Source organism: Paroedura picta, chromosome 9, assembly GCF_049243985.1.
Source record: "Paroedura picta isolate Pp20150507F chromosome 9, Ppicta_v3.0, whole genome shotgun sequence".
Taxonomy (NCBI): Eukaryota; Metazoa; Chordata; class Lepidosauria; order Squamata; family Gekkonidae; genus Paroedura; species Paroedura picta.
The window spans coordinates 30,396,376-30,421,289 of NC_135377.1; the positions used below are offsets into that span (position 1 = coordinate 30,396,376).

The 24,914-nt window shown below is 42.2% G+C and overlaps 1 protein-coding gene across 7 annotated transcripts in view; it reads left to right on the plus strand.

Moving 5' to 3' along the window:
- The window catches only part of STAU2 (staufen double-stranded RNA binding protein 2), a 321,968-nt gene that overhangs the window by 25,476 nt on the left and 271,578 nt on the right, over positions 1-24,914 (plus strand). For all 7 annotated transcript variants that reach the window (XM_077352150.1, XM_077352152.1, XM_077352155.1 and 4 more), the window contains exons 6-8: positions 7,963-8,122; positions 16,455-16,562; positions 20,263-20,475. In XM_077352150.1, coding sequence (XP_077208265.1) covers positions 7,963-8,122; positions 16,455-16,562; positions 20,263-20,475 — 481 coding nt within the window. The remainder of the gene's footprint in view (positions 1-7,962; positions 8,123-16,454; positions 16,563-20,262; positions 20,476-24,914) is intronic.

Here is a 24,914-nt window from a genome sequence, read left to right on the forward strand (position 1 = left end):
TGCTGTCTCTGAACATTCTGCTACCGTGGTGGAGTGATTCCAAGTATCTCTGACAGATACTCGTCAAACTTGGCATGGGTGCTTGGGGGGGGACGTGGCAAGTAAGAGGGTCACTTACCTCACTGGCCAGGTATTTGCTGTAGATGGCTGCTCTTCCATTGTGGTTAAAGATGCTTCTTTCTGGATGCTGTTCCAAGATACCTATTCCTGATACACAACTCCTGCTTGCACCACACTGAGCAGGACTGTGTTGCCCTTATTGTACAGGATGGCCAGGAACTGTGTGAAGACACAGTTGTCCCATGTTTGTGGGAGAAGTGCACACTTCACATCCAACATGTGAGCCTCACCTCAGGCATACAATATGTATCTGTTGCTGACTGTGTACTGGTGGATAACCAGCAATGTTGGGGGTGGGGAAATTAGTAATAGGCAGGGTCAGGGCCACTGGGCTGGCTGTTGCCAGGCTTGCTCCTTGCCAGCATACTTAACAGGATACGGACATGATGGACAACATAGCCGCCATAAAAAAGACAGCAGCATGGTAGGCAGGGACCTTCATAGTGATTGATAGTGGTATGAGCATGAGGGCAATGGCACAGGCATTGGACTTCAGGTACATTACTGCATGACTCGCCTTCTCCACCTGGGGGTTAAGGATGCCTTTGGGCTGGGTTTTGCAGAGAATCCAAATTCTGTGAGTTCAGCCATCTTCTCCAGAAATGCTCTCATATCATAGGTAATTTCTCTCTCAGTATGAAAGACACCCATCTGCTGCATGAGAAGCAGACACTGACAGATGTGCTGGTGCAGTACCTGATTGGTGACATGAGCACTTGCTAGAACTCAGTCTGTGCCAAGCTCAAGTGCTTGGTGGAGCAGAGCAGAGACTGTGCTGATCTCTAAGACTGAGGTAATTCAGGAAGAGAACTGGGTCACCCACAAAGAGTGGTTAACCATCTCTCAGACTGTGGAAATTCTTAGGCTCCTTAAGGTCTACCCAAAGTTGCTCTCATCTGATATGGAAAGTTTAGCTCTGGTTATCCCTATGATCCAAGTGACTTGTGAAGATTTGACCTCCTTTCTAGAGTCAACTGCAAGATGTGCAGATCTGCTTCTAGCAGTGGGCACACTGATGAAAAGACTGCAAGATGGATTTGAGGTCCACCTTCATACAGGAGAAGGTCTACATGATGATGACCATGTGTGACTCCCACATCAAGGGTAAGATCACTGAATGGGTCAAGCTCATTCTTGGAGAGACGAGCTCTCCCAGAGAGTTGACCACATGCAGGCCAAGAGGGACACACTAGCAAGCTGAGGAAGAGGGGTGCAAAAGCAGCTCCACTATTGTTCATCCCCCACAAGGCAACATGCCCTGTGGCTACTACCACAATGATAGCATTAATCTGGTGGAAACTCAGCTCTCTGGAAGTCATAGGCACATGAGACAGGATATGATGATTGCAGTGGAGAGGTTCAGAGCCCTTCAAGTTGCAGACCACCAGTCTGTTGAGTTACTGGGCCATGAAGGAGGCAATCTACCCAGACCTCTCTGCTGTGTCCCAGAGACACCTCTCATGCCCTAGATGAGCTGTGTTTTTCTCCATGTGGGTGACCTTGTCAGCTCACGACTGCTTCCCTGCACAGTTTGAGCAGTTGATCTTCCTGAAGGTCAATTTGCCACTCTTCAGCTACCCAGTCCTGGACATTGATGGTAATGGAACTGAGCACATACTTGTATCAGCATCCTCTCTTAATCTGTGCTGGGAAGATGGGGTGAAACATTCTTCTGAAAATTAAAATGAGACTAGAAAGAAGTAACAGGGCACAGAAACACCTCACCAATCTCCCCACGTCCATTCCGAATCCATTTCTACTAAAATATTTTTACAGAACCCAGGTAGGAGTGCAGCACAGTTTGATTTTGAAGTTGGTGTGCTCATTGGTTCACTCATCGGCCACCCCAACCCAATGCTGCATGCTGAAATTAAAACAGCTGCACAAAAACTGTTCTTTATCTTGATGATAATGCAGGGGTAGGAAGTGGGAAAGAGACAGCCTGTCATGAGGGGCTGCTAGTTGCACCTAGTTGTTTTTTCAGTAATGGTCTACAGACAACAAATGTTTGAGAGCCAATGAGTGTATTCAAAATGTATTCTCTATTGACATTAAGAAATCAGTTCAAATTACCTCTAATTTCATGGCTCTGAAATAAAGATGATTTTTCTGCCTTTCAAAAATATTACAAGCTTTTAAAAGTTTTTCTGATTAGTTTGAAAGCTCTCTTTATTAGAGTAATTTTGTATCAGTGGGTTAGCCAATTTAAGCAACTGCTGTTCTCTCTAACTATTGGAATAATTATTTTTCTCATAATCTCCCTCTGTATTTAAGAAGGCAGAAGAGGACTAGCAGTAGTTGGCTATCCTTGTAAAACTACTGGAAGGAACACAAGTGGTAGAGTTAGTGGCTAAAAGAAACGAAAGGTCAGGAGTTCTGTTACTTTAACATCTACTTTCAGAATAGACATAACTGGGCTAGGTGGATTAGTAGGCCACCAGATACCTCCTGCGAGTTAGGGCTGATCCTGAGCAGGGGGTTGGACTAGATGGCCTGTATGGCCCTTTCCAACTCTATGATTCTATGATTCTAAGGGGCTGATCCTACCCTAACCAGAAGATTGTGGTCTAAATTAGTATGGACTGATGTGCTTTTTTTACTACAAAACACAGGAAGCATCACATGGAAGAGATACCCATATCATTTTAATGCTGAAATGGTCTGAATAAAAAAACAAAGTTTGCTAACCTAAAAAATACAAATGCAAAACCCAGATGTTTATTTATAAATGACTAAGCACATGTTTATAGGATTAATGCAAAACTGGCGGAAGGGCATGTTTCACAAACATTTCTCTCCCCTCTGCCACTTTGCTCCCTTTTTCTTTTATGACAGTTTTCTGGGATTGCTCTTTGGCAATGTTTTTCTTAGAGACAAAGAGAATTGTAATGAGAAACTGCACAATAAAGCAGGAGAATCCATATTTGGCCTGTTTGGTGTAGTGGTTAGGAGTGCGGACTTCTAATCTGGCATGCCGGGTTCAATTCTGCACTCCCCACATGCAACCAGCTGGGTGACCTTGGCCTCGCCACGGCACTGATAAAACTGTTCTGACCGAGCAGTGATATCAGGGCTCTCTCAGCTCACCCACCCCACAGGGTGTCTGTTGTGGGGAGAGGAATGGGAAGGCGACTGTAAGCCACTTTGAGCCTCCTTCGGGTAGGGAAAAGCGGCATATAAGAACCAACTCTTCTTCTTATGGGGAGCAGTTGCATTTCATTTTATGGCCTTTTGCAGCCCTAGCCAGATGCAGCTTTGGTATCACTTCTTTTCAGGTAGATATACTTCTTAGTAAAGTTGATGTCAGCCTGTGGCAATACAATAAGGACAAATCAGTCTTTTTAATACTTTTGTTCAGTGACACACCAAGAGCTGCGACTGTACCCTAAAAGTAAACCTTTGGGTCTCTGAAAGCCCCTTTTAGATGCTGACAATGTTCTCCATAGAACATAAACAGGTCAGATGTTTATGTTTACCTAGAAAAAGTTAACAGGAAGTTTGGAAATTGTGAAAGAGCAATTATCCATCAATGTGAAATGTTACCAGCTTTGTTTAAGAGGTTTGTAAAGGTACAAACTCTTCCAGGAATGCTTATGCCCTTGAAGAACATGTAGAAATACAGGAAATGCAACATAAATACATTTCTTGCTACAGTAACACTTTATATGTCCATGTCTGTGTCTGTGTATGCATTTGATGACCATACAGGAAGAGGCCCCTTGGGATCCTTAGTATGCAATTAATATTTTGGCAAGAAAAGCCACAGATTGTTTCAGCATGATAATATGTTATGACATCATATTCCTGTAAAATTATAATGAACCAAAATTTTGTTTGCCTCTGTGGCAAACCAAAATGAGTTTTGTAATTGTCAACAGACCATAGTGATTTATTTAATTACAATGGCGCCTGATCCTACCAACTTAAAGGCACATTATGAACCCCTGTTTTCATTTTACAAAAAAAAAAAAAACTATAAACGTTTTCTCATCACTGAACTTTGCATGTCGGGTCATAGTTCCAAAGTTGATTTCCTTCTTAACACATTAACACTGATATTAGTGGTTTGCTAAAAATAGACACCTATAATAAGAATTAACTTTTTGAGTATATCCTACTATAGTGAACCTTATACTAAGAGCTTGCGTAAAATCCAGTAGGAAGTTTACCTATGCAATTCTTGTTGAAATTAATGAGACAGTGACTGTGCAAATCTCATTAATAGGTTTTGTGTTGGAGTAGTATAATGTTCCCATTCTCTTTAGTGCTTGCTTAATAAACGTTGCCCGAATCCACTATTTCCCACATATTAGGTAGGTTTCTTGATAGAGATGTTGGAAGTTGCAATAGGAGACATGAATAACTTACTCAGCCCTTTCTTTTCTGGACCTGGCTCAGAGCAGACAGCCGTGACCCTTCCTTTGTGTTGTCAGACAAATTTGGAAACTAAAGGAGACACTTCCTATTTTTGTAGTAGACCTGAGATTAGGGATGGGAACATATTGGCTGAAGAACTGAAGTTGTCACAAATGGCCTGTGTGGAGTTTGCAAACTGAATTTCATGAACTGAAGAACTGTGACAAGCTATCATGAATTTTGGCAGAATTTGTGGTTGCTCATGACAATTCACAAACAAAAGAAAGCAGAAGTTTACCCCTGCATTCTGCTCTTCTCCAGAAACAGCTGAGTGACTAGGAGTTCCCCGCCGCTCAGCTGCTTGGTTTCAGCTCCCTGTAGCTTTTTGTGGGGAATAGAAATGGCTTAAACGGCTAAGAGCCAGTTAAACAACCACTGCTTTCTGCTCCCTGCAGCTTTCTAAGAGGAGCAGAAAACAGGCCTATTTTCTGCTCCCTACAAAAAGCTGTGGTGAACTAAAAGCAGATTTCAATGCAAGGGGTGAAGTGCCTTTCAGGGGGCACTTTGACTCCCCTTGGGCTCTCTGGCAGGGCAACTTTAAACGGACCTGAGACTTCTCTACGCTGACCCAGCTGCCTCAGGCTTGCTTGTGCTACCCATTTTAAGGAGCTGAGCTGACACAGTCTCTCCCTGCTGGTTCATCTGCTTAGGGAAGCCTGGCACATCCCTATAGATAAGCCACACAAGTGGGCCTGGGACGATTGGGCCCATGCACAGAAGGCTCTTCCCTCTGGTTCCTGCTGTAGCCCCTTAAAGGAGCTGTGCTAGAGAGCCTGAGACAGCTGAGCTCACATGGAGAAGGCTTTCTGTGCCAGCCCAGCTACCTCTGGTTCCCCAGCATAGCCCTTTTTAAATGGGCTGTGTGAGTGGACATGGGACAACTGGGACAGCTCAGAAAAGTCACTCCACACCAGTTCAGTTGCTTCAGAGTGCCTTGTGCAGCCACTTTAAACAGGCTGAGACAGCTGGAACATCAGAAAGAAGAAATTAAGTGCCTTCCCATGGACACTTCACCCTGCCTTTCTGCTGACTTTGTCTTTTCCCAACCAGCAAAAAGGAATGGCTGAAGTGTCTCCCAGGCGTCACTCACTCCCTCTTGTTTGCTTTCTGTGGGGAAAGGAGGGGGGTAAAAGGCCCCCAGGAGGCACTTCACCACATATATATCCTTTAGGCTTTGCTCCCTCTCCCACTTCGAAGTGGTGGGGAACAACAACCAGAAGGTTTAAATGGCTTGGAACCACTTAAACCTATCCGTTGAGAATGCCACCGAGCTTTTTGGTTTAGATGACTCTGAGCCATTTTAACCCTGATTTCTGCTCCCTTTGCTTATGCTGGAAGCAGAAAGCAGAGTTTTATACTTTGAATGGCCCACAATTGGGAACTGGCATACTGTTCAGTTCATGGTTTGGTTTGTGGCCTTTAAAAGAACATTTCACAATAAATGTGTTAATTTTCAATATCCTACTGACCTCTCATTTTCCGCTAAAACAGTACTCCTCCAGAATTTCATAATGTGGTTTCCTTTCTTGTTTGAACTTGAAGTAAAGCCGCTGCAAACTATCGGGGAACAGACAGATTCCATATTATCACTTTTCTTAACCAAATTTAAGGCAGTTGCAGAACATTTCTCACCAGAGTTAAGACTTTCTATATTTTTAAAGTCAGCAATCTGAGAAGGGTTTACCTCTGCTTAGAATTGTCCTGTTAGTTACCTAATATGTTATTGATTTTATGAAATTTTATCATTTGTATTATTATTTGTAATGAAATTATTTTTATATCACAATGTTATCACTGATTTTATTATATTTTGCTGTGTTGTACACCTTAGGGGCTTTGAGTTGAAATCTGCTGGACAACCTTAGAAAAATTGCTATTTCTGTTTCTAACTTACAGCTTTGTTACAAGTCCAGTAGCATCTTAAAGATCAATGAGACTTCCAGGGTATAAGATTTTGAGAGTCAAAGCTTCCTACATTGTCTGCTCAAAGAAACTTTGACACCCAAAAACTTTTACCTTGGAAATCTTTTTTTGTCTTTAAGGTGCCACTGGATTTGAAACTTCTGCTGCAGACATTACAAACTTGTTCTAAGGATAAAATGAGAAATCTGCCCTGAATTCCCTGTTTAACAGCAGGGCAAAACCAATAAGTATATTAAAGGCTGTTTGCTAGCAGTTTACAGTTCCTTCTACAGCAGAAAGGCTAGCCAAACATCTATTTTATAATAGTAAAAATACCTTGGGACATCACTTTGATAACAACAGTAAGATGATACGTGAACAAAATTGTAAAGTACGGCATGTTCTCTTGAGGTGTAAGCTTTAATCCCTATAGTGTGATTCAGTTACTGGGTCCTGTAAGCAATACAACAGGTAAGAAAACTAGAGTTTACTTTGGCTTTGAATTTTCCACTCTTGTTCTGACATGCCTGAAATAACAACAAGCTAGTCATTTGTTTCCCTTTCTTATTGTGTTATCAGAAAATATATTTAGTGCTTTTATCAAAATTAAAGCTACCATTGTGTGTTAGAGAGAAATTTTTTCTGTCACATCAGGATGTTTTGAGAATTTATCATTGTTCCTTCACATCTGCTATTAGTGGAGGGTTGATCCTTCCAATCAAGATGCCAATTATGATATTCCATTAAGCACGCCGATAAAAATTTAAGCAGGGTTGTTGATTGCTTTGGAGAGTCAAAGAAATCTCTTTTCAAGGACATAGCTCAAAACCTAGATGTAGGATTTTTTAGTGTGCTGCAGAATTGGTAGTAAATAATTGAGAGCACTCAAAGAATACTTTGTGTAACTAGTCTGATTTAGCTTGTATGATTTTTTAAAAGTTATATTTTATTTATTTAGGATAGGATTGTCTCTCAGGGGCAGGAGTATACAAGGAACCTTCTGTCTTCTTCTGCATCCTTGCTTTTAGACTGCTACCTCTTGAATGATCTTCAATATAATTATTTATTAAATACCCACCAGGGCCTTTTATGTTAACTTTTCTTTAATATCTACCTAAACTGGCCCATGTCATCTGCAGGGTTTCTTTCTTTCTTTCTTTCTTTCTTTCTTTCTTTCTTTCTTTCTTTCTTTCTTTCTTTCTTTCTTTCTTTCTTTCTTTCTTTCTTTCTTTCTTTCTTTCTATTATCTGCAAATTATCTACCTTTTTCAAAGCGTCCCACTTCATAGTGTCCCACTTCATAGCTTTCAAAATTATATATATATAATTTTGTTTGTCTGGTTGCCAGTTATTTGTCTGTAGCCCAGGCCAGTCTGAAAGATTTTTCATCTATTGTATAATTCGTTCATTGACTGATTTTTAGCCTGTTTCTATTGCTAATGGTATAGTTGAAAGTCAGTTTACATAGAATTTTTATATTGTGTAGAGAACTAATGGGGAATTGATTTGTCAATATCTTTCTTAGATATCATTGCCCAGTGCCTAAGATTTTCTATGTCCAGTTGACTGTGGGTGACCGTGAGTTTTTGGGTGAAGGGAAGACGCGCCAAGCTGCTAGACACAATGCTGCAATGAAAGCACTTCAAGCTCTTCAGAATGAGCCAATTCCTAAAAAGTTACCTCAGGTTAGTGATTCCCCCCATTCTTTCAACCACTACTGGTGATTTTCCTCCCATCTTTTTACAAAGTTGATAATGGACAAATAGCTTTCTCATTTTCTTTCTCACAGAAAGAAGTCCATTTGATCACCAAAGCTGGTGCTGGAGGTTGTAAGACCCTCATGTTAAAAAAGTAATATAGGGAGAAGGTATAAGCAAATAAATTGTCCTTCATTTACCAGAGGAGTCTTGTAAGATTGATGAGTGGAGGGCAGGGTGTCTAGATCCAGCAGCCTGTGTTCTGGACTTACCCTTCACACCCAAGGTGTCTGCGACTTACCAAAAGTGAGAAATTCACAGTCCAGATCCAGAACCCATACCTTGACATCAGTAATGTCTCCAGGAGGCCTTCAAGACTGGCAAGAGGAGTTGGGCTAGCAGGAGGTGGGGCAGGAATCATGCAAGGACACACCAGAGGCATCTGGGAAGATGGCTCTGCAGAGCTTAGAGGACGATAAGGCAAGGGAAAGAGTCCCCTCACAGCAGCAACAGGACAGAGCCAGCTGGCACTGAAGGAGAGAATGCCCTGCAACATGACCCAAAGCCAGAAGAACGAGAAGCCCTTCTTTTCTTGGTTCCACCCCGTATCAAAAGGGACGAACCTGACCAATGGAAAGGGATCTGCAATCTGTAGGCAGAGCCAACAGCCCCCAAGACAGCAGCCTGTTAGTCAGTGACTTTACTTAGTTGGCAGGATTTGAAGCACGCTAAGGTGACAAAAGATGGGCTAAGTAAGAGCGAGGAGGTTTAAAAGGTTCCAGTGAAGGGCCAGGGAGGAGAGCTGACAGTCACCTTGAAGTGCTTGAGGATGTGCTTGAGCTGGGAGAGGGGATCTTGGGTGAAGTTAACCCGTCCCCTTCTGAATTCTGAGGCCTTGGGGAGTATCCTCTACAAGGTGGGACAGTGGCAGAGGATGGTGCAGCTTCTGGAAGGTGAAGATTGGCACAGGGATTCTCCCCCTCTGACTGTAGTCTCCTGACCTACATACTTTTTTTTTTTTTACCAGTGCCAGTTCTGTACTCTCTAATGTTAGCTTTTCTGGAGTTAAAAGGGCATGGTGAGGGTACCGAATGTATCCACTAGCTACAATCCATAGCAAAAAATACTTTCAAATGTATCCTTATGTGGAACTAATTGTAGGAGTCATATGGGATAGAAGTTGTTGAATAAGAGTGCTGATGACTTCCCTTCCCACTGCAGAAGGTTTACCAGATCACTCCTGGCTAGACCCAGGACTTCATCAGTTGGAGAACAAGGAAATTTCTCTTATTTGGATGTCTTATCGACCATACCAATATTGTTGGAAGAGAAGATATCCTTCCCTTTCCATGCTTAGAGCAACTCATTTGGATAGCTACATTACTGGGTTTGTGGAAGTTAAAGAAGCAATGTCTGATTGTTCCCGTTAGTAGTATAAGATTCCAAATCCACTATTGTCTATTGGATGTTGCCAGCACTTTTGCAAGTAGGTAACATTCTTGAAGTGCTCCTCTGTGCAATCCCACAACCTGTCCTCTCCCCCTGCAACCGATGTAAGATTCTTCTGCTGCATTGGCTTGGGAAAAACTGAGCTGGAAGAATCATAGAATAATAGAGGTGGAAAGGACCATACATGCTATCTAGTCCAACCCCCTTTTCAATGCAGGATCAGCCTAAAGCATCTAAAGATGTAGCTTCACCCACATATGGCATGAATACTATTGCTTCTTCCCTAAAATGCCTGGATTCAGTGCCAAAAACAGCTTTTACATTTAGCTCTCCAAGATTCCAAGGAATATCTTGGGTCTTGTATGATCAAGTATGTGTGAGAACATAGATTCCACTCAAACAGCATGAGCTGTTCACTGGAAACATTTGGAAGGTGATGGTGGATTTGGAACATCATACCCATGACTCCTTACAGGTAAGGAGGCATTTCTTCTGTAAACATAGTTAACTCATTGTATTTAGGAGCCAACCCTTGGTTATTTTCTCCTCAGAAGGGAAATAAATAAAAATGTAAAATACAAATTCCAGTCCAAGGGATCCAATTCCTGGTTACAGCTTTGTGCATTTGCTTAGTTCTTGTGTGCATGGAGTGTTTCTCATTATACAAATGATGGTCAGGTTGTAAGTCCCTGGTGTCTGGCGTTATATTCATAATTCTATAAAGTTGCTTTACAAGAAGTTGCATTCCAAAATGGTGTGGTGATTGTTATGAGAGAGAAAAAATTCCTTACAATTGCCACAAGTTTTCTTTCAAGGGACACAGTTGTCCAGAAAACTGTAAACTTATGAAGTACAAAAAACTCCTGTTGGCATTTAAGAATTCCAAATATTTTGAGGAATATTGGTGTGAATTGTGTCTTTTGGGCACTGTCCAAATCACACTTACCAGCAGCTTTCTGCACAATGGTCTTAAAGCTATGAAGGCACTAGGTGGCGGGATAATCACATTTAATAAGGAACTGAATTGCAATCTGGTAAAATAGCATTGGAGGTAGAACCAGGAAGGATTCTATATCTGTATTTCCTGCATCCCCAATTACAGCAGTTTTTGTCTTCTCCCTCCCAAAGAGAAGTCTTGGTAACATGTTTTTGTTCAATTTAGTATGTTTCTATAAAACCTTTCCGTAAGGAAACCTTCCTGAGTGGGTTTCACAACACAAATATATTAATAAAGAAAACAGAAATAAAGTCATTAAAATCCCTAAACACAGCTGATCAGAAACAAAGAACAACAATAAAATCAGAATAGCCCAAATTGGTAAAAGATAAAAATCTATAGCAAAAGAACAGTAAACATTTAATCAATGCTGGCGTACAATAGTAGTGATCAGTTGGATAAGACTGATTTTTAACTTAGAGATTTCAGAATTTTCCAAATGATATTTTTGATATGAAATCTTGTTGGATGTAAATAGATTACAGATTCATTTTGATACACCTTCTAAACAGTTGTTGGATGGGTTTAGGTTTTCAGTCTGTTTGGGTCTCCCAGTGGATCATTAGTTTGCTCTGTCATCCAGTTTTCAGATGTAATGCTTTCACTATTTTACTGAGGGAACATTTTTAAGAAAAGCTAAATTAATAAAGATTGTTTCAGATCTGTACCACATAATGAAAGATTAGTAAAGAAAGAGCAGAATAAGTCTTTGGGCTGATCCCGCGTTGAGCAGGGGGTTGGACTAGATGGCCTGTATGGCCCCTTCCAACTCTATGATTCTATTATTCTCATCCAAACATTATAGGGCCAACTTTGCGTTATGTTGGGAATTGTGATCAGATGTACATATTTGAATTTAAATATGTAGTTTAAATTCAAAAGTCGTGGAGATTACATTGGGGCTGGGGAAGGTTTATGGCTCAGCTGAAGAACATCTCCTTGGCATGCAAAAAGTAACTGGTTCAATCCCAGCTAATGAGTGATGAGAAGATCGTAGAGATCTGCTGCCAGTCCCTGATGGACCAGTGGTTTGATTCATTATAACACAATTTCATGTGTTTAAATTTGCCAGCAGTTCTCCCTCTAGAAAGCATGCCCCCTTGTGTAAGGGAAAATCAAGTTCCTTTAAGCCAGTGGTCCCCAACCTGCGGTCCGCGGCCCGGTGCCGGGCCGCGAAGGCCAGGGTGCCGGGCCGCGGTTCCCTCTCCCCGCCCCCCCCGCAGTAAAAAACCTCCCAGGCCGCAAGCTTGCGGCCCGGGAAGCTTCTTACTGCGGGAGGGGGGGAGAGGGAATCAGGGCCTCGTCGCGCATTGCGCATGTGCAGCACTTTTGCGCATGCACGGTGCATGGGCGCACGTGCGCTGCGCGGGCGGGGCAGTTGCCCTGCCAGTCCCCAGCCGAAAAAAGGTTGGGGACCACAGCTTTAAGCCCATGTTCCATTGCTGCAGCTCTAATACAAATGTGCTTCCTGTGCTCCAGGATAGTTATGCTTAGGGGTTAAAAGTTGGGAGATCTAATGACAAATCCTTACTATGGTTTGTAGTTTGGCCCTAGAGCATGAAGAACTATCGCTTGTAGACAAGCACATATGGAAAATCTATGCAGAGCAGTAATGTTTAAGCATAATCTAGTCTAATTTATTGAAATATTTGAATTTATCCACTAAATACAGTAGACTTCTTTCTTTGGAAGTAAACATAAAATCAAGTTATATGGCCTGTTGAAAACAATTGATTGGGATGTCACAAATGACATCCCATATTTTAATAGGTTATTCATGAATTTGATTGTTTTCAGATTAACTGGACATAATAAATCTTTGTTGGTCTTAAAGGTGCTACTGGATTCTGATTTTATTGTGCTACTTCAGACTAACATGGCTACTCATTTGAATCTGGACAAAATATGTACTTGAAGGAAGAAGTGACTTTTCTCCTATTGCCACATTTGCTCTGTTGGCAATACCGTGGCCATGATACATTCAAAGCTTTATATATATACTAGTAAAAGAGCCCATTGTAACGAAAATACAATGGGCGCTAGAATCTGGGGGATAGGGAGGGACAGGGCAGCGCGGGGCAAGGAAACTCACCTTAGAGAGGGCGGGCGGCGGTGGCGGGGCATCCTCGGGCGCTCTGCGGGCAGTCGGCGGCCATCTTTGAATCCGTCGGGGTGTTCCGAAGGTGCCAAAGGTCGTGGTCTTCCGAAGATTTTTAAAAGGGAGTCCCTGCCAGCGGCGCGCAGGCTGGCTGGCGGGGGCTCCCTGCCCGGCAGTCTGACGCGGCGAGAGGCGCTTTGCGCCTCTCGCTGCGTCAGACCGCCAGGCAGGGAGCCCCCGCCAACCGGCCTGCACGCCGCTGGCAGGGACTCCCTCGGGTGGCGGCTTGACGGGCGGTGGCTTGAAGGGCGGCTTGACGGGCAGGGAGCCCCCACCAGCCGGCCTGCGCGCCGCTGGCAGGGACTCCCTCGGGCGGCAGCTTGACGGGCAGGGAGCCCCCGGCAGCCGCGCTCCGCGTGACTTCCGGGGGCTCCCTCGTGGGGCGGCCTGACGCGGCGAGAGGTGCAAAGCTCCTCTCGCCATGTCAGGCCGCCGGGCAGGGAGCTCCTGGCAGCCGCGCTCCACGCGACTGCCGGGGGCTCCCTCGGGCGGCGGCCTGATGTGGTGAGAGGCGTGAAGCGCCTCTCGCCGCATCAGGCCGGGAGCAACTGTGAGCCGCGCTGCGCACGGCTCACAGTTGCTGCGCCTGGGAATCGGAGGGGCCAATCGGCAGGCGCTTTGCGCCTGCCAATTGGTCCCTCCGATTGTCTGTCATGAGGAAGGGTCCAATCCGGACCCTTCCTCATCCCGGACACAGCCCGCCCCAGGAGGGCTTACTGTTTTATTTAGTCCGTGGCGCCCGTGGCGCCACGGGCGATATACAGATTACCCTCAGTAATATATATTATGATGATGATATTCCAATAAGGCCAGAATTATCTTTTCAAGTTTTCTCCCATGCCAGTGCAGATCACAGGTATATTTGGATCCTAGACTACTACTACTGCAGATAGAAAGTTTTACATATGGTAAGAGCAGTTGCAAAAACTTCCTGGTAAGAAATAGTGAAACTGGGCTAGTACATCTCTTCATTGTAGAGGTGAACTTCCTTTGTGAACTGATTTAAAAAAATCCTCTTCATGCAGTGACCACAATTTGGTACTAAGCAAATAACGTTCTCCTAAGCATTTCCCCTCTAACTTAAAATGAAGTACACGTAAAAGTATTTTACAACTAAAAAGAGAGACTTTATGAGTGAGTCTTCATTGTGTCTATTTGGGGAAAGCACAACGCAAATAGTGGTGAAGAGAACGAGGAACACGAACCTGCCTTCATGAAAGAACTGCTATACAGCTGCCAGATTATTCCTGCCAAGTAACTGAAGTGAGGCCTGAGAAGGGAATGCATAGCCAAGAGCTTTACTGCTGTGATGAGAATCACACGTAAGCCATGGATCTTCAGAACAACCAAACCAATCATCAGTCCGTCCCTGGGCCTTTATTTTTGCCTTGGTGGTAAGGAAGCTTATGTGAAAGGGATTCAAGAGCTGCTACTGCTTTGTGCCAATAGCTATGAATAAGGCAGGAGAGTACTCGTGTCCCTGTTTAGCTTCTGCTAGATTTCAGCTGCCCACTTTTATAAGGTAAGTATTATATGATTAAGGCACATAAGTTTAAAGACTGCATATTCACTTAGTTTCATATCTCATTGGAATGTGACATGGGAGAAATCCTTAATGGACTTACAGGAGCACACTCTTCCACAGTATGTATCCAGGCAAGTCTTAGTGAAAACTTTCATAATTCATTATGTCAAGAAGTACAGTAGAAAAGGATTTGGTGGTCTTGTTAGACCAGACACTGAACATGAATCAGCAGTATTACTCGGTGGCTAAAAAGGCAAATGGGATTTTTGGCTGCATTAAAAGAAGTATAATTTTCAGATCACACGAGGTGATGTGAGGTGATCACACTTTACTCCTCTCTGGTAAGACCTCATTTGGATTCAATTTTGGGCACCGCAACTGAAAAAAGATGTAGAGAAACTGGAGTGTGTCCAGTGGAGGGCTATGAAGATGGTGAGAGGTTTGGAGACCAAGTTGAATGAGGAAAGATTGAGAGAGCTTGGTCTGGGACCAAGCCCTATGAGGAAAGGCTGAGGGACTTGGAAATGTTCAGCCTGGAGAAGAGGAGGTTAAGAGGGAACATGATAGGAGTATTTGGAAAGGTTGTCATTTGGAGGAGGAAATGGAAGGTTTCCTGCTGGCAGGAGAGGATAGGACCTGCAGTAATGGGTTTAAACAACATGGAGAACAATATCGGATAGATATTGGGAAATTTTGCAGTCAGAGTAGTTCAGCAATGGAATTGGCTGTCTAAGGAAGTAGGGAAGTCGCCCTCACTGACAGTCTTCAAGCAGCAGTTGGACAGATATCCTCTATGCTTTAGGCTGATCTTGCATTGAGCAAGGAGTTGATGGCCTGTAGGGCCCAGTTCAACTCTATGATTCTGTGAATCTATAGCTAATGGCATCTCACAATGAAAGAACAGCCCCCCCCCCCTCCCAGCTTCCATTCAGAATCAAGCCCTCTCTGCTTAGTGGATGTTGTCGTGTTATGCTGTTCTCTTAGATAAAGTATTCAGAAAAAATTTAGTACGCTTCACTATTAAAATGAAATGTGTTTTATAGTATACGTGTGTAGAAATTAACTTTTGTTAAATTCTGAAGCTGTTACAGAATTACAAAATATCTGAATGGTACTAACTCCTTAAGACCAATTATGCATGGCGGCAGCTATGCCGCGCTGCTGTCATGCGGTGGGGCCAAAAGCCTCACTGTCCCCTGTATATGCACAAAGGTGGAGCTCCGCCAACTGTGCCAGCACAATAGCGCCTTGCATGCAACACGGGGCCAGAAGCGCCAGGAGCACAGGTAAGCAGCGTCAGCAGCTGGGGGCGGATTGGGGGCAGGGGGCCCCCATTGCAGGATGGTGGGGAGCAGCATGCTGATCTCCCACCATGGCGGATCCTTTGATTATCCATGGGGCTCCATCAGGCTGGCCTTCGCCTCTGCCCTCGGGAATCCCAGGACTCCGGAAGAACCCGCGTTCTGTTAATGTGGGTCTTCCAAGGGCCTGGGCTGGGATACTCCCATGCTGGTGGTGGTGGCGTGCATAATCGGGTATTTTCCCTGATGCTCTGCCCCCACCAGCGTGCATAATTGGTCTGAGTGAGTTACAGGAATCCTTCAGCGATAGAACATTGAAAAATAGTACTGGTGCTTAAAATGGTGTTTATATAACAAGTTTCCTTATATTTTAGTTACTCTGTAACCATTGCCAGAAGAATTATTTGTACACATATGTCACAACTCAAGTTTTTAGAAAGTATCTGGAAAACAATACCCATTACTGAATTTCTCTACTAAAACTATTCTTTTAGTGGAAATTTACCAAGGGATTTAACACTATGAATGTCTCCTTGACTTCCAGGAAGTAAGAGCAAGATATAAATATAAGAATGTTGGATACAACTTTAACTTCCTCATGAATTGCTGCACAAAATTGTGTGATCTAAGTAACATAGAAGAGTCTTGTTTCGTATTGGTTTGACGTTTATTCCATAACTGAAAGATTCTAAGCATCCTTCCCTTCCCTTTCTAGTTTGTAAGCCCAAGGGCAGGACTCATGTCTCTTGATTTATGGGAAGTGCTCTAGGAAAACGCTGCCTGAAATGCAGACAATAATCAATATACAACAATATTTCAGATTGTAACTAATGCATTGAGATTTTGTTCTGAGAAAGTTTTAATAGAACTTTGTTACCTTTCTTGACCAGAATGGAGAGACCGGAAAAGAACTGGAAGAAGAAAAAGATGCAAACAAGTCAGAGATCAGTGTAGTCTTTGAAATTGCACTGAAACGCAACATGCCTGTCAGTTTCGAAGTAAGTTTCTACCCTGGATTCTTCTAGTATAGACATCTCCCTCCTCTTTATCCGATGGTTAGTACACAGCACTTCCTTAAACATGCTGACTGACTAGAAAAAGGATGCCCGCCAATTTTTCCCAGCTTATATCTGACAAAGGGTACTTTGACTTTCAAAAGCTTATACTCCAAAAATCTCTAAAGTACGATTGGACTTGAATCTAGCCCAGTTAATTTCTATTAGTATTATTAACTCTAATGCCTACTGTCAAAGTATTCTTTACTGTCTGGAGTACTTGGCGGTTTTTGTTTTCATTTATTTTTAACATCCTCCACTGCTAAGCACATAATTTGCTTAAACTTTTGTTTGCCTCAGTTTTTTTTTTAAATTGGAGAATAGGTGAGTGGGAAGTTATAGTTACTGGGATAATGTGAAGCAAAGCATTAATGTTATAATCACAATTGATGTAATTATATGTGGCTTGATTATTTATTGACTTCATTTATGTCCTGCCTTCATCCCCAATGAGAACCTAAATCAGCTTACTTCATCCCCTGACCTCCCTTTTTATAACTCCAGCTTCACGCCTTCCCCTTGAGCTAAGCTCTGCCCCACTCTTCTGTGTTCCCTGCCTCAAAACACCTGAGCCCAGAGAGATGTTGTTCTCTAACTCAGGCTTGCTGGCTGTCTATATACCTTTTGAGTCCTGGGCCAAACTACCAAGGCTTCTTTGTTGCTGAGGCTTTCCTGATTGCACATTTCTTCCCCTTCTCTCACTCTGACCCAGATGAGTCTTGCTTCTGGGCCCGAATAATAAATAAATATTTCTCATAACCCGCCCTTGTGAAGCTCAGTGTAGGTAATGTCAATCAATAAAATATAAACATAGACCACATTAAAATTAAGCTTGTTTCTGTACAGCCTGCCACATCAGGGTACAACATAGCCCTGAATGCCTGCCTGCTAGAAATTCAAAGATATGGATAATTGATCTGCCAGCTGCTGCCATTGCTTTGCTATTGAGCAATAAAATACCTGGCATCTCTGCCCAGTTTTCTCTTCCCCCCTGCGCCGTGGTGCTGGCTGCTTCGGCAGCCGAAGCACACAACTTTAATTTCTTTAAAATGAATTTCATCAGGCTTATTTACAGGGATGCTGGAGGTTACTGTGGTTAGCATTTTCTAGTAGCGCTGACATGGCTCTTTTTCGAACTCTAACTTTTCTGAGGTACATATCACTGTTTGTCTCCTTGCACCTGTCTTGATCTTAGAAATGCCAGATGATTCTGTGCCAGGGGTTCTGTCAGTCTTATTTTTCACTCTATGGTATTAGGTTGTCTCAAATTAAAACCTAACTTTTGTATCTATGTTCTATGCTCTCTTACCAAAAATACAGTGGCTAACCTGAGACAGCCGTTTATGTAGAAAATAATTTGTCAAGAAAAAACAGATACTTATACAGATGAAATTCAAGTTTAACTCAAATTCTATATTTGGAAACAACATCTTATTTAATTGCAATGACTCATTATTTTATAACAGGCCACAGGATTTAGTGTTTGTAATAGGATTTTAATTTAAGAGTTGTAGGTATTATTTTGTCAGGCATGCATTAAAGCTTTCAGATTTTTCCTATTTATAGATAGGTGCTTTGCAACTATTCTGTGAATGTTACAAAAACCACAGACATCATTATATCATCACTCTTATGTAAGTTAGCAAACAGTTTAAAGGTATTTCATGTTTCATGAAAACAGCTTTTCAGCCTTACACAATATCTGGAAAATGGGTGCGGTGCGTGCAATGCAAGTTTGAGCCAAGTTCAGTCCTATGATGTCAACAGTCTTGGCCTGAGGGCAAAATCTTGCCCTAAACATTTAGCCCAAAGGAACTATACAGTTGTGTAATCCCATTCACTGTGCCTGATCGAGTAAGTTGGGACTGATATCAAACACCTTTTAGAAATACCAAAGAACCGTTTAATAAAATAACTGGTTTTACAGCTCTACCCCCCCTCCAATTCACATACCTGTGACTGCTTGTTAATGTGCCTGCTTGACTTGCAAGGTGGTTAACAGTTCTGCTGCTGCTTATAAGTCTAATGACTCCCATTCTGAAGCAAAAGGATATCCCATTTAGCTACTTTTAGCATTTCCACCAGTTGGAAAGATATCCTGTGAAAGTGGTGCTGAAGATTTGTGTGTCACAGTCACTGTGCACTTTCCTTTGTCAGTTTCACTGCTTGATATTGCAGTTTGCATGGCTATTTATTTATTTAGAACAATGGGAATGATTTTCCATTTGCCTAGTCCATATTCTTTTGATTTTAGATGATTGGCAGAGGCCAGTGTTTCCTCAGAGAAATCACATTGATGATTGTGAATGGATGCTGAATGATGAATAGATGGATGCTGTAATGCCATGGAAAAATGCATCAGAGAGAATAATTTTTGCTGTGGAATGCCATGTAAAATCTCATGTTTGTCAGAGAGAATAATCTTTAAAATAAGGAAGTATTAGTGCAATTGATGTGGTAAAAAAAGAGTAGCTGTGCATTTTTTTCTCTTTACAGCACTAAATGTGTACTCATGATTCATTGCATATATTCGTATCCTTTATGATACCCAAAATAAAAAAGCACATTTCCCTAATTGCTTCAGACAAGGAAGTCAGGCTGCATACTACACTTCAACAGTGACATAACACATTATCCACTAATTAAGATGGCAATGGCAAAAAAAAACTGATGTGAAAGCTAAGTCTTAGTGAGGCACAGGAAAAGCAATAAAAGTCCCCAAGTAAATAAGTGGTTGGAATTTAGGGAGTTACATGTATTAGTTAATATTACTACTTTGCAAAGGGGCCCAGAATGTATATTGGACTATGCTGTTGAGATGAAATTAATTTAGAATGCTATACTTATACTATGTCTACTGGTATGAATAACTTCTTTAAAATAAATGTTGAAGTATGTTTAGTACTGATGAACCATTAAATAATGTTTACTGGATAATCTCATTTGTGTTTCTGTTTGTTGCAAGCATGAGTCTTTATCAGTTTTTTTAAAAAACCTTGAAAACTAATAAGAAATTTCCCCTTTTTAACTTCAGTATATTTTACAATTCCCAAGATACCTTGCAAATGTTCCTTTGAGGCAATTAAAAACATATATATATATATATATATATATATATATATATATATATATATATATATATATATATATATATATATATAAAAACTTCTCCTTTCAGTAAAACAGTAAGCATTTCTTTTACCTTATGTAATGATCCTAAGATGAAAGGAAATTTACATTATTAATGGACTCCAATCAATTGATTCCACATGGGAGTAATCCAGAGAATCTAAGGCATGCCTGAATTCCACTGAAATTCAGAAGGTGTGTAGCAAACTGCAATCTTAAGAATACTTATTAAGAAGCAAATCCAGTAGACATCACAGGGACTTATCAAGCAAGTATGGTTAGGGTCACTTTATAAAAAGTATGAAACAGAGTGCTAAATCTGAATGGACATTCAGAGCAAGTAAAAATCAATGCTTTGAAACATAATATAAATTATCAAGCCTCATTTACAATTTTATTATTAATCTTCCTATTAATACTATTCATGTAGCTCAAGTGTAACAAATACATGTTTATAAAAAAAGATAACAAATTCTATAACTATTTGATCTTCTTGTGCTTTCTTGTAAAATAGGTAATAAAAGAAAGTGGGCCACCACATATGAAGAGCTTTGTTACTCGGGTAACAGTGGGAGAGTTCTCAGCAGAAGGTGAAGGAAACAGCAAGAAACTCTCAAAGAAGCACGCTGCAATAGCTGTCCTGCAAGAACTTCGGAAACTTTCCCCACTCCCTGTGGTTGAAAAACCAAAGCTTCACTTTAAAAAACGTCCCAGAACAATATTAAAGGTAAGGGTCTGAATATGTATGAAAGTCCCTGCTGTAGACTCATAGGGCTCCAGGCAAGCATTGGTGGAGAATTTGGCAGAGGTGTTGGTGACGAAGTACCTTGCCAAGTTCCCTGAAACTGGTCATGCAAGGCTGTCATTTAGCTGAACTTCTCCTGTGTGACTGTGGGCCCACTTAATGCCCAAATCCCAGCAGAAGAGAGAATTTCACAATCAGGAGGCATCAAAACATGGGCCCTCACTCAGGCAAGGTACCCAGTAGTTAAGCCCCACTGCATGATATGAGCAGACAGAGTGGCTCAGAGCCCTGACTCCACCTAATACCCAAACCCCAACAGGGAAGAGGAGAGAATAAATGAATGTGCACTACTAGTCAGCTTTTAACAATTTCCCTGCCTCTCTGTGTAACTGCAAACAGCCATTAGATGAAAGGATGTAGAACTGAGCATATATATTGCTGCCTGATCCTGTAGAGCAGAATGGGAACTCTGTTATTGGCAGTCAGCAGTGTCTAATAAGCTTTGGAAGGCTCCTATTGATGTTTCCAAGACTGGAGAATTCCACCTTCTCCTTATTGCTTTGGAAGTTTGTAAACAGTTTAATTGAGCAGAGGCAGTCTGTCTGGAGATGTATCTGCTCACAAACCACTGTGAATAGTACCAAAGTTCATGGAATGTTTGTATCAGGTGCCCTTCCACTAACATCACTTTGCAAACCATGAACTGGCCAAAATTCTTAATGAACTTTATATTGTAAACTGGTTTGTACCCATCCCTGGCTCTGAGATGAACAGCAAGAGTCTGTATTCTAAATATGCAGTGACGACTTCCAGGAAGTCACTGGAACTGCTCACAGTTTTTCCTATCCATTTTTAATCCTATTGTGTCATCTTTTTTTGTTGTTGTTTTTGTTCTGCTTTTCTATGGATTAGATTGAATGCTACCAGGCAATCTCTTTTTCTTTGAACTACATAAGGGAATTTTAGCAGTTTTCATCCTGCTTTCAAAACATTAAAATGGCAGGATCTGAGAGACGTTTTCTCAAATGTTTTTATTCTCTGTCATGGCAGACATTCTGAGATTAGTGTCAACCCTTATATTTACTTCTGTAGCACCTGACGGTAAGGACCATTTTGAAATTATCCCATGTAAGAAATGGCAAGGGAGTTTTCAAAATAATTGTTTTTAATATGCAGTCTGAAATCTTTATATTTACATCCTATTTATTTAGCCTGATGTTTATTTTGCGCACAAATAGCTGTCATTCTTTTTCAGGTTAACACTGATAATTGCATTTTAATAGTATTTCATTCATGTGTTACTACTTTGCAATGAATCTCAATCTTACAATTCCATAAGCCAGGATACTCTAAAGACTTTTACATATTATACCACAGCTGTATTGTAGCGTTAGCCCAGTGGCTTCTTTTTTACTGCAAAAAGTGTTTTTTTTTTTCCAGACCTGGCCCCTATGTGGTGGAATGAGCTCCCTGAAGAGCTGCAGGCCCTGACAAAGCTTTCAGTTCCGCAGGGCCTGCAAAATGGAGCTCTTCCACCAAGTGTTTGGTTGAGGCTGGTTCACCATGGCTATAAATCATTGGGGGAAGAATTTTATATTGTATTACCGCTATCATAATTGTATATTTTAGGCTATTAATGATTGTATTGTGGGATGTTTTTAAACTGATGTTTTACATAATGTTTTATTGTGAACCGCCACAAGTTAGGTTGCTGGGAGTGACAGTATATAAATCTAAGTAATAAACAAACAAACAAATAAAAGGTCCTGTGCAGCAGATAGGGGATATGGGAGAAGAGATGTGTTACCTTTCCCTTGCAGTCAATTGAATATGAGCCTTTGATTAAAAACAAATATAATGCGTCAATTTTAGATTGCTCTGTAAGAAAACGGAAGGATGAAAAATTCGCAGTGATATATTTTTTAATTAACACTTTTCTTTATGCAAAAAACTTCGTGCAGAAATAAGAAACAGAAAAACATAAGATGCAAGAGAGATTTGGTTATTTATGAATTTATTTATGAATGAAAGGTGTTGGTCTGGTTAGGCATGTTTGTTATAGATCCAGAACATAAAGTCCTCTGATTCTAATAGGACTGTTTTCTCCCAGTCTGTGGCACCAGTTTGTCCTCAAAGAAGGGCAACAGTCACCTCATGAAGTCTCTATATCATTTGTTTCTGCTGGTTTTATGGCTCCCATCTGATGAGTAGTTTTGTTTGTTCTATTTTTGTCATATTTTTTTTAAGATCTCTAGTGCTGAAGTAAAGAAGTCCAGCTGCATCCAGTTAGATCATTATTGGCTCATAAAGTTTACAGACAAAACTGAGCAGTACTCTGGATACCAGCAGAGTCTAAACTAGTGGCAGCCATGCCATTTTCATCACTGCTATACCAATCTGTAAAATGGCACTTGAAAGTGTAAGCCAGCTCAGAAAGAAACCCTGGTCACTTCCAAACAGCTGCAAAAGTGGTAGGGGAAGGGCCAGTAGAGGCACAGGTTGTAGCAGCAAAATGGAGGTAGAAGAGGGTGCTGAATTTTCCTCCTACCTGCTCATTTTCATGGAAACAGTTCCTTGGTCACTTTCTCTCAGCTGGGGTTTGGAGTATGTTTCCAGCTCCCCACTGGCTCCTTCTACAGTTCCCCAGCCTGCCCGGAAAGTTACTCCGGCACCTGCCAAGGAATGCGCCGAAACGCTTTGCTCAGCTCTTTTAGAGCTGGCAAGAAAGCGACCCCCTCCCCCCATGGGTCCAAAGTTGCCCCATCCCACCTGACTCTGTTCGGCAAGCCCTGCATGCTTTGCAGCATGGCTGCCACGGAACCCTCCCGTGGTTAAAAGAAGGGAGAAATGAGAGAAGCGGCGAGCCAAGGGAGCAAGACACGTGCCCAAGCCCGGCCCGGAGTGGACCAGTGAGCAATGTGGACATGGCAGTGGCAGCAGCAGCCCCCTCTCCCGGGCTGTGCCCTCATCCCCCTCCAGTCACCTGTGGGGGGTCGCTCATGGCCACGGCTGGGGGGGGGGCGGCAGAAACCTCTCTGCAACACTAACTGGCAGTTCCTCTGGCAGGATCCCTACTGGGCTTCAGCGCTGAAGTTGGGGTCGCGGCGAAGAAAAGGTTGAGAACCACTGCCATAAAACCATTAAACACAGCAATAACACGAACCCAAACTAATAATATCCTAATCATTTAAGAAGGAGGGGGGGTAGGAGAAGGGAAGTATTTGTGGGAAGAGCCCAGCTACTTCTATCTGCTGCTGCTCAGTTGCAAATTATGATCTCGGCTTGGTGTCTAGTTTTGCAACAACGGATTCTGCCACCTCCAGTCTATTTCGATCCATAGTGAAAAACCTGTGATCCTCCAGACCGCTGATGACTCCAACTATGTTGTTATTGTTTTTAGGTGTAAAGTCATGTCCAACCCATCGCGACCCCATGGACAATGATCCTCCAGGCCTTCCTGTCCTCTAGCATTTCCCGGAGTCCATTTAAGTTTACACCTACTGCTTCAGAGACTCCATCCAGCCACCTCATTCTCTGTCGTCCCTTTCTTCTTTTGCCCTCAATTGCTCCCAGCATTAGGCTCTTCTTCAGGGAGTCCTTCCTTCTCATGAGGTGGCCAAAGTATTTGAGTTTCATCAGGATCTGGCCTTCTAAGGAGCAGTCAGGGCTAATCTCCTCTAGGACTGACCGGTTTGTTCACCTTGCAGTCCAAGGGACTCGCAAGAGTCTTCTCCAGCACCAGAGTTCAAAAGCCTCAATTCTTTGACGTTCAGCCTTCCTTATGGTCCAACTTTCGCAGCCATACATTGCAACTGGGAATACCATAGCCTTGACTAAACGCACTTTTGTTGGCAGGGTGATGTCTCTGCTTTTTAGGATGCTAGTTTTGCCATAGCTTTCCTCCCCAGGAGCAAGCGTCTTTTAATTTCTTTGCTGCAATCCCCATCTGCAGTGATCTTGGAGCTCAGGAAAATAAAATCTTTCACTATCTCCATTTCTTCCCCATCTATTTGCCAGGAATTGAGAGGGCCGGATGCCATGATCTTTGTTTTCTTGATGTTGAGTTTCAAGCCAACTTTTGCACTCTCCTCCTTCACCCGCATCAACAGGCTCTTTAGTTCCTCTTCACTTTCTGCCATTAGAGTGGTATCATCTGCATATCTAAGGTTGTTGATATTTCTCCCTGCAATCTTGATCCCAATTTGTGACTCCTCTAATCCCGCCTTTCTCATGATGTGCTCCGCATACAAGTTAAATAGGCAAGGCGACAGTATACAGCCTTGCCAACTATGAATACCTTCTATTTTTCTTGTTCCACTGCTCTAACATAAGGGAAAGGCTTCTTTCTAGCACCCTTCCACTCACCATATTGACTGGTCTAGAGAATTAGCAGGAAAGGTTGCTTGCCATGCATTGCCAAG